This window comes from Scyliorhinus torazame, chromosome 1 (assembly GCF_047496885.1).
Source record: "Scyliorhinus torazame isolate Kashiwa2021f chromosome 1, sScyTor2.1, whole genome shotgun sequence".
Taxonomy (NCBI): domain Eukaryota; kingdom Metazoa; phylum Chordata; class Chondrichthyes; order Carcharhiniformes; family Scyliorhinidae; genus Scyliorhinus; species Scyliorhinus torazame.
The window spans coordinates 274,903,935-274,914,239 of NC_092707.1; the positions used below are offsets into that span (position 1 = coordinate 274,903,935).

General features: G+C 44.0%; 1 protein-coding gene across 1 annotated transcript; it reads left to right on the forward strand.

Annotated features, from left to right (window-relative positions):
* Positions 1–390: 390 nt before the first annotated feature.
* On the forward strand, positions 391–10,105 carry LOC140421530 (D-beta-hydroxybutyrate dehydrogenase, mitochondrial). The gene is made up of 4 exons (XM_072506323.1): positions 391–928; positions 5,094–5,246; positions 9,078–9,211; positions 9,299–10,105. The coding sequence occupies exons 1-4, from the start codon at positions 547–549 to the stop codon at positions 9,671–9,673; spliced, it is 1,044 nt and encodes a 347-aa protein (XP_072362424.1). The 5' UTR covers positions 391–546; the 3' UTR covers positions 9,674–10,105.
* The last annotated feature ends 200 nt before the right edge of the window (positions 10,106–10,305 follow it).

Consider the following 10,305-nt stretch of genomic DNA (forward strand, 5'->3'; position numbering starts at 1 on the left):
TCCTCTCCCTTTTCCATGCGTGTCCAGGGGATTTCCCTTCTGGTTTACCGCACAGTGTTTTTGCCATTTAAATTGCCATTGGGGCTCCTATTAAGAGCCCAAAAGTCCATTCCAACAGAAGCTGCCGAAACGTGCAACTCAACTGGTCATTGCCGCACCCGGAAGTCAAGTAATAACATTTATTTACTTATAATATTTATACACATAGCAGTAACTTCCCTTGCTCCATACTCCTTCCTGCTGGTTCCTGAACTGGCCAGCTTTATTTATACTAGGAGTTTACTAGTGGTTTCTCCGCCCCCCCTCATTGGGGAAGCTCATACTCCCACAGGATTGTGGGATAGTCATTAGTCCCCAGCCAATGGTAAGTAGGCAGGTGATAACAATTTTGTTTTGGAATAACTCGTTTTAAAACTGCAGCAAGAACTGCAGGTGTTTGTCACTGTGCAGTCTGAGAGGGTCACAGCAGAGTCTGGGTAACACCAAATAGACCTGATTAACCAGACCGCAGAACAAACTGCCCAGGGACCCTTTCAACAGCTGAAGATGTCCGGAGCTGTGTGGATGTGCGCGGTTTTCCTGCTGCTGGGTGCTCTGTATTTATTCGGCTCGGTCGGTTTCGCGGTGTGCCTTATCCCTCCTCTCGTCTGGATTGTGTCGCTGACCCAGCCGGCTGCTCCTGTTAACTGCAAAGGCAGAGCCGTGCTGATCACGGGCTGTGACAGTGGCTTTGGACATGTCTTGGCCAAGCAGCTTGATGGGCTGGGGTTCCGTGTGTTCGCCGGCTGCCTGTCCCCCGACGGGCCAGGGGCACAGAGCCTGAAGAGTGAATGCTCCAGCCAGCTGAGCATCCTCAAACTTAATGTCACCCTGGACGAGGACGTGGAAAAAGCCAAGGAATTTGTGGAGGCCAATCTGCCGGGTGAAGGTACTTGCTGCAAATGTCATTTTATTTGGGGGAGAAAGGAAGAAGATAGGGCGAGGTTTTTGAGAACATTTGGGATTGTCAAGGGAGAGGTCTGTGGGCAAGCACAGTGAGAAGTCTCACAACACCAGGTTAATGTCCAACAGGTTTATTTGAAATCGCAAGATTTCCGAGCGCTGCTCTTTCATCAGGTGAAGTGGAGGCAGATTCACAATCACAGCATGTACAGGCAAAGATACAATTGCAAAATAATTACAGATTGGAATGTGAAGAATTGTTGGAATGTGAGTCTTTACAGGAACAAATTGAGTGGAGTGAGTGATAATCACAAGTAATCGAGGTGTGAATTGTCTCAAACCACGACAGTTAGTAGGATTCTGCAAACCCTGGCAGTATGGTGGGGTCACAAGTAATGTGACATGAACCCGAGATCCCGGTTGAGGCTGTCCTCATGTGTGCGGAACTTGGCTACCAGTTTTTGCTTGGTGACCACTCCACTGCCTCCCCTTAGCTCTGCAAATCTTTTTTGTCATGTTCTGTAGACTTCTAATTGAACTACAGAACATTTAATTTCAATAATTTATTGTGAAACAACCGCGTGATACAGATAACTCAGATAAATAAAATAATAAACTACTAACATGAATTAACTACTTTAGAGCTACTGCAAAATACTTCCATCCTCCAGCACAACAATGGGCAGCACGGTAGCATTGTGGTTAGCACAAGTGCTTCACAGCTCCAGGGTTCCAGGTTCGATTCCCGGCTTGGGTCACTGTCTGTGCGGAGTCTGCACGTTCTCCCTGTGTGTGCGTGGGTTTCCTCCGGGTGCTCCGGTTTCCTCCCACAGTCCAAAGATGTGCGGGTTAGGTGGATTGGCCGTGCTAAATTGTCCTTAGTGTCCAAAATTGGCCTTTGTATTGGGTGGGGTTACTGGGTAATGGGGATAGGGTGGAGGTGTGGGCTTGGGTAGGGTGCTCTTTCAAAGAGCCAGTGCAGACTCGATGGGACGAATGGCCTCCTTCAGCACTGTAAATTCGATGATAACATACTCCCAACTCCCCAACCACAGGGTCTCATGGTGGGTTTACACTGCCACTGACTGTGCTGATGTTGCACGACTGCGCTTTCATTTGTAAATCAGTGAGGAAGCTATTGAATGCCCTTCCCGCGTTCTGGGTACGCATATGGAATATATAGCGCTTGAAGGTTTCTTTTTTTTTTTTTAGGGGGGGCAGTGCCGATCAAAATGTTTAAGAAATTCTTCGAAGCTTTTGCTGTCAGCCTTGTTTTCAAAGACAAAAGTGTTGAAAATTTCAATTACTTGGGAACCTGCTACAGTGAGCAGCAATGCGATACACCTTATCGGCTGTGCCTGCACAACAAGGGCTGCAGCATAGTGTTTAAACTGTTGCTTAAACACCCTCCAATTCCCATCTGTTACTGGTAATCCGCAGCTGTTGAGGTTCCTTGAAACCTTCCATCCCAGGCTTCGAAGTTTTACCATGCATTAAGCACCAGATGCCAGTAGCTTGCAAGGTTAATAATAAAAACGCGTTTTCTTTCTTTTCCTTCAAAGTTATCGTTAGTGGTTTGGATTTTTTCACGCAGGATCATTGCGTTCTTAATAAATCATTAATCCCATGTCATGTTCTGTAGACTGGCCGAAGTGAATGATGAACTACAGAACATCTAGTTTAAATAATTTATTATGAAATAACTGCGTGATAAAGATAACTGTTAAATGAAATAATAAACTATTAACACTAATTAACTATTGTAGAGCTACTCAAAAATATTTCTGTCCTCCAGCACGACCTACTCCCAATTCCCAGCCACAAGGTCATGTGGTGGGTTTACACTGACACCTAGTGGTCAGAGGTTGTGCATAACGTTATGTGCAGACTTGCTGCATATCATCACATTTTTCACTTCCGACAACTATCTTATCACCTTTTGAAAGCCACAATTGAACCTGCCTCCATCATGTTCTCAGGCAATGCATTCCAGATCCTAACCACATACTGCAAAAAATAGTTTTCCCTCGTGTCAACATTGCTTCTTCTGCTAAACACCTTAATTCCTGGTCCTCTTGTTCTCGATCCTTCCACCAAAGGGAACCGTTTCTCCCTATTGACTCTGTCCTGACCCCTCTTAATTTTGAATGCCTATGTCAAAGTCCATATAATCTCTACAGTGCACTGACCCTCCGAAAGAGCACACTATGCACTCCCCCATCCTATCCCTGTAACTCCACCTGACCATCACATCTTTGGACACTATGGGACAATTTAGCATGGCCAATTCACCTGACGTACACATCAATGGACAATGGATGAAACCGGAGCATCCGGAGGAAACCCATGCAGACACTGGGAGAATGTGTAAACTCCACACAGACATTGACCCAAGCCAGAATTGAACTCGGGTCCCTGGCGCTTTGAGGTTAGCAGTGCTAACCACTGTGCCACTGTGCTGCCTTACCTCTCAAACTTCTTTTCTCCAAGAAGGAACAGTCCCAACTTCTCCAATCTATCCATGTAACTTAAATCCCTCAACTCTGGGACCATTCTTGTGATTTTCGTTCTGCACTCTCTCTAATGCCTTCACATCCTTCCTAAAGTATGGTGCCAAGAATGGGACATCGTACTCCAGTTGAGGCTAAATCAGTGTTTGTAAATATTTACTATGACTGCCTTGCCTTTGTACTCTATGCCCCTGTTTATAAATCCTAGGATCCTGTGTGTCATTATAATCACCTTCTTGACCTGTCCTGCCACCTTCAATAATGTTTGCACAGAAACCCTCAGGCCCCTTTGTTCCTGGGCCCTTTTAGAAGTGTACCCTTATTTTTATATTTCCTGTTCTTTGCACTTTAAAATCAGTTCACTGAGAGCCTGGGGGGTGTGCACTGAAGGAGAAGAAAGAGGCAACAGGCATGCCGACCTTTGTGAGAATGTGTGATTTTCAAGTTCCTTGTGCGAATGTCAGTTTTCTGAGTCTAAGCAGACCCAATGACCTTGAAGCATCTGCAAGTTTTCCATACAAAATCCATTCAATGTTCGTGTCTAAGATAGGAGCAGGAGGGAGCCATTCAGTTGCTCAAGCCAGTTTTGCCATTCAATAAGATAATGGACGATGCGTAATCCATCCATCTGCCTTGGCTACATATCCCTTATACATTTTGTTTGCAAAAATCTATCAATCCCAGATCTACGATAATTTATTAATTCAGCTAGCGTCTTTGGCTTTTTGTGGGAGAGATGTCCACATTTCTTGCACCCATTCCATGAAGAACTATGTCAGCCATGTGGTTCAGTTGTTAGCACTCTCATCTCTGGGCCGAGAGGCGCTGGGTTCACGTCCCTCTCTAGTATTTGAGCACAAACACCTAGGCTAATGCTCCATTGCAGTTGTGAGGGAGCATGACCCAAAAGGAGGTGCTGACTTCGCATGAAAAATGCTATCTAAATGCAAGTCTTTGTGTTCTTTTTTTTTTTCTAACATCATTCCTGAATGGTTTGGCTCTGAGTTTAAGGTCATGCCCTCTTGTCTTAGCCTCCCTCTGACCCCACTTCCTATCAGCAGAACCAAATTCCCTCAATCTAGCATATCCGTTTCTTCCTTTTCAGTTCCATTAGCAGTTTCAATCAAATCTCATCTTAACTTTTAATATACCAGGACCGACACACTCACTTGGGTCAATTGGCCAACTGTAGTTGCTGCATTCTGTAACCTATTTTTGCCTCAAGTCTTCAAATAAGTGTGACACTCTAGCTTGTCATATTCATTTGTAGTCTGAACCGTTTAACTGGACTGTGCTGTGGCCTTTTAATTTTTCTTTGTAGGTTTACACCTATTTTCCTGGGGATATTTAATGCCTTTTCTTTCCCTGAATAAATGATCGCATCTGGCAACTTTTTGTCGTCTCTCTCTTCGCAGCAAAGTTTAAATTTATTTTTGTTCTTACCTGTAGGCAAAAAATGTGACAGATTCATTAGGAATTTGGAACTTGCCATACTGCAACAAATTCTCATGATAAGTTTAACTGTTTCTTGGCTTGATCTACACAGACGAGCACTGAATGAATTCTGTTTACAATGTGCATTCTTGATAACTGTTTGCAAGACTCGCTGAACTGTATTGACATGCTGAGGTTTTATTTCAGGTTTGTGGGGATTAGTGAACAATGCTGGCATTTTCGGATGGGGTGAAGTAGAATGGAACAACATTAAGGTCTATCAAAGGCACGCTGACGTTAACTTGTGGGGAAGCATCCGGATGACTCTGTCTTTCATTCCACTTGTTCGACAATGTAAAGGTTGGTTCAGATATTGCGGTCGTCTTAATTTCAATCAAAGACTAACATTCAAAATCCCACCGCATTAATTGAGACCCATAGGCCTAATGTGGTAGGTAAGGCAAATGCTTCACCAAGTGTTTGCAACTACCCTCTACCAACCCCATAGCTGATTAAAAAGGCTAGGTATCCGTATAGGGAAATGTATCCTACTTGCATTCTGCTGTGTCTGCCAGGCATACATGATAGTATTTAGGACAGAATTACCAGAAGAGCTATATTAAAATAAAACTAGAAAGAAGCAGTAAAGAACATTGGCCAATAAGAGAGAATTGCGGGATGGGGAGGGGCCAGAGAGATGGAGAAATAGGCGGTGAAGGAGAGATGCACACATGAGATCAAGAAAGCTTACAATAACTGGACAATGCCTTCAAAATAACCCTTTGTGAGATAATAATAATAAGCACTTATTGTCACAAGTAAGCTTCAATGAAGTTACTGTGAAAAGCCCCTAGATGGGCAGAATTTGAGGTAAGACTTGATTCTGTTGTGTTTTACCCCCTCCCCTTTTTTCTGATAATTCCATGTGCCTCTCCCTCCTTTTTGCATCAGTCCGGGAGAAGGTAAAACTGGCAGGATGATGCCCTGCAGGATGATGCCACTGACCAGGCTTCCTACCTGCTCCATCTTTTATGTCTGACTGCATTAGGCAGGCGTGCTAGTTTTTCTGGAAAGTCTCCATGGTAAAACTGTACTCACAAATTCCTGATTTCCTTTCAATAATGTATTTGATGTAAGATTGAGTTGGTTAGGATTATACTTTCTGGAGTGTAGAAGAATGAGGGGAATCTCATAGAAACCTACAAAATTCTAACAGGACCAGACAGAGTTCGACGCAGGAAGGAATTCCCGATGGCAAGGGAGTCCAGAACAAGGATTCACAGTCCAAGGACCATTTTGGACTGAGATGAGGAGAAATTTCTTCACCCCGAGAGTGGGGTGCCTGTGGAATTCTCTACCACAGGAAGCAGTTGAGGGCAAAACATTGTATGCTTTCAAGAAGGAGTTAGATGTAGCTCTTGGGGGCTAAAGGAATCAAAGGCTAGAGGGGAAAGATGAGAACAGGTTACTGAGTTGGATGATCAGCCATGGTAATACAAAATTGCGGAGAAGGCTTGAAGGGCTGAATGGCCTCCTCCTTCTCCTATTTTCTATATTTCTATGAGGCTGTTTCTCATTGTCCTGAATTGATAGATATCAAATGTTTGTCCTCCCAATTTCTTCATCTACATGTGATTACATTTGTGACTTTCGCAATTTACTTTTGTTATAAAGTTCCAAATTGTGACAGTTACGTCATTAGATTGCTGAATCGGTGCAACCTTATCTTTATCAGATCTTGTCTTGTGTAAAATTATCACCTGATAGTTTGAGTAGTCTCCTCTTTCTGTGCTATGCGATTCTACATAACCTCCATCAATAAATTTATTCTGATCCATCAAAAATCACGGGTCTTTCTTCCTCTGAGATGCCTTGTTACTCTCTGAAAGGTTACATTGAAAGGCCTGTTTCTTCTTGTGTCCTCTTGTTTTCATCTGTTTTTAGTCTTCTGATATCTCTGTGCTCACAATTCCAATTATTATTGAATTAGCAGGTAAGGGGGAGGGAGGGGCACCCCTGCCTAGTTCCCCTATGCAACGGAAAGTACCCTGAATTTGTCTAATTTTTGCGCACACCCGCCTTCTGTTCCTGGGCCCAATGCCAAACCTCTCCAGTCCGCAAACAGATAGTTCCACTCCACACGGTCAAACACCTTTACTGCATCCAGCGCCATCACCACCTCCAACGACCTCCCCTCTGCCAGAGAAAGCACCACATTTGACAACAACTGCTTGCCCTTTACGAACCCCATCTGGCCTTCCCCAATTACCTGAGGGAGGCACTCCTCCAACCTGGGTGCCAGCACCTTCACCAAAATCCTGGCATCCACATTCAACAGAAATATTGGCTTATACGACTCACATTCCACTGGGTCCTTGTCCTTTTTAAGCAACACTGAAATGGATGCCTGTCCAAATGTCTCTGGAAGTACCCCCTGAGCCACCGCCCTCAAACATCTCCACCAATAGCAGCACCAGTTTATCCCAAAACCTTCTATGAAACTCCACCTGGACACCACCCACCCCTGTTACCTTACCCGTTTGCATCTTCCCTATTACCACCCGCACTTCTTCCATCCCCACTGGCTCCTCCAACCTGCCCTCTCCTCCTCTCCTACTTCGGGACACTCCAACTGCCCCAGAAACTCTCTTATATCTGACTCATCCTCTGGATGCTCTGACTCAGACAAATTCTTATAGAACTCCTCAAATGCCTTGTTCACCTGCTCCGGTTGCACCACCAACTCCGCCCTCCTGTCTTGGACCCGAACAATCTCTCTCGCAGCCATCTGCCGGCGGAGCTGGCCTGCCAACAAACAGCTGGCCTTCTCCCCATATTCGTACACATCCCCCCCCCCCCCCCCCCCCCCTCGCCCACCTCAACTTCCGAACCGTCTTTCCTGTGGACAGAAGGTCAAAGCCCGGGTGCAACTTCTTCTTCCTCACCAGATGATCTGGGGTCGGATCCTCCGCAAACCTTCCATCCACCTCCAAATTTCCTCTACCAATCGCTGCCGCTCCTCTCTTGCCTCTCTGTCCACCTGAGCCTTAATCGAGATGTCCTCATCCTTCACTACTGCATTCAACACTTCCCAGACCACTGACGGCTAAACCTCCCCGTTCCTATTAATCCCTGCGTGGTCATCAATCACCTTTCCTATTTTGGTACAAAAATGTGTCTGTCAATAACCTCCTGTCCAAACTCTATGCAGGCCTCTGTACCAGCCCCTTCTCCAGGACCATATCCACACAATGTGGAGCATGGTCCAAGATAATAATCAGTGAATACTCTGCCTTCCTCACCCTGGCCAACAGCGCCTTCCCATGACAGAAAACTCAATCCTAGAATACACATTGTGTACTGGTGAAAAGAACGACTACTCCCTATCCCGTGGGTGCAAAAACCTCCATGGGCCCGCATCTCCCAAGTTAATGTTTTGAATCCGTATGATTCCTCTTCACAGCTTTGGACTCTTTTCTGTAAAAGAGACATACAAATTTGAAACGTTAACTCTATTTCTCTCTCCACAGATGCTGCCAGACCTACTGAGAATGTCCAGTGTTTTCTGCTTTTATTTCTAATTTCCAGCTCCTGCAGTATTTTGTGTTTGTCTTACCAATATGTGTACAAGGCATATATGTAAGGATTTCCAGAGAGTTTACAGTGCAACCAGATGCACTCACAAAGTTAGCACTGTTGCCTCGCAGCGGCAGAGACCTGGGTTCAATTCCAGCCTCGGGTAACTGCCTGTGTGGAGTTTGCACATTCTACCAGTGTCTGCGTGGGTTTCCTCCGGGTGCTCTGGTTTCCTCCTACAGTCCCAAGATATCCGGATTAGGTGGATTGGCCATGTTGAATTGTCCCTTTGTGTCCAAAATGTTAGGTGGGGTGACAGGTTTCTGGAGGAGTGGGCCTAGGTAGGGTGCTCTTTCAGAGGGTTGGTGCAGATTTGATGGGCCAAATGGCTTCTATGATGCACAAAGGGAAACATTGGAGCAGGCAGGAGGATTTCATTTTCCCTCTTCCACTGGATTGGGCCAGCGAGCAAGCAGCAGCAGAAGCCTGGCAGAAATGAATTGGCCATAACATTTTCCCCCTCCTTTGGCACAGCTTTCTTTATTGCACAGCGGAGCTTCTAGATGGTTTACTTTTTGTTATTCTGAAAAGTAACTTTATTTTAATCCATTCCAGGTCGCTTTATTTTTCTGTCCAGCACGAGTGCATATATTCATACTCCAGCTTGTAGCACATATGTGATCACTAAGTGTGGTATAGAAGCATTTTCAGATTGTTTCAGGCTTGAAATGAAGAAATTTGGAGTAAAGGTAAGCCACCAAATTTTCATTTCGGGTAACCAAAAAGAGCAAATCAAAGGTTAATTCTGTTTTACTAAAGTACACTATTCCCTCCAGGTCAGTGTCATTGAGCCAGGGAACTATACATCAGCAACAAACATTCTGAAAGTACAGACAACTGAAGAGGTGTGGAATGAATTAAGTGACCCTGTAAAACGCGTCTACAGCAAAGAATACATCCAGCTTCTCATTGATAAAGTACAGAATATAATGAGCAGCAAATCACGGAATCCAACGGATGTTACAAATGCCATCATGGAGGCTCTGATATCTTCCAATCCCAAGGCAAGGTACCTTGTGGTTTCCATGGCTGAAAGGGTCATTATTTTTATGTGTGTCCACTTTCCGACCTGGTTCACAGATGCTTTTTTCTGTTCTCGCAGAGCATATTGTAAGCAAAACGTGCTGATTGCTTCTCAAATAAATAACTAAAATGAAGCAACCATGGTTTAAAATTTGGTGTTGGAGGTAGTAATGACGTAGTGGGATTTAATAAAAGCGTTGATAAACTTGTACTGCCTATAATCTTTACTACATTTTGTACTTGGACATTTATGTCATTGTCAAAAATGTAATTAAATATTTTTAAATCATGAATAGTTTTTATCAACCTCATCTTCCTTCAAGCATGACTAATTGTTATTTGCATTTTACAAAATATATTTTTGCTGGGCACTGGACGTTTTTTTTTTTTTTTTTTTTGAAAGCATTAACTAAGGTGGAATATTAGGATGTGCCTCTGCATGTTATTCATATGGAATTCCAGAAGACATTTGTTAAGACTGCCAATAAAATGAATGTATATGGATGCAGGCAATCAGTTGATACAAGCATGGAATTAAATGAGGAGACAAATTGACAGGATGTGGCTAATCGTGTCCTCCAGTTTTTCACTAATATTTATAAACTATTTTGATGGAAGAATAAATTGCTGTAAATCCGATTAGGTGATAAGGTAATAATATACAAAATTATGCCATATACATCGATCTAAGCGTGTAAGATTACCCCGTTTTTTTTGGCTAAAGATTATGAGCAGGATTCTCCATGTGGGAGACTATGTA

What these genes read in the sequence shown, in the direction of transcription:
- LOC140421530 (XM_072506323.1), top strand. Translation starts at nt 547, where the DNA reads ATGTCCGGAGCTGTGTGGATGTGCGCGGTTTTCCTGCTGCTGGGTGCT. An exon ending in ACTTGTTCGACAATGTAAAG is followed by an intron (nt 5,247 to 9,077) that starts GTTGGTTCAGAT and finishes AATCCATTCCAG; the next exon opens with GTCGCTTTATTTTTCTGTCC. An exon ending in TGAAGAAATTTGGAGTAAAG is followed by an intron (nt 9,212 to 9,298) that starts GTAAGCCACCAA and finishes TATTCCCTCCAG; the next exon opens with GTCAGTGTCATTGAGCCAGG.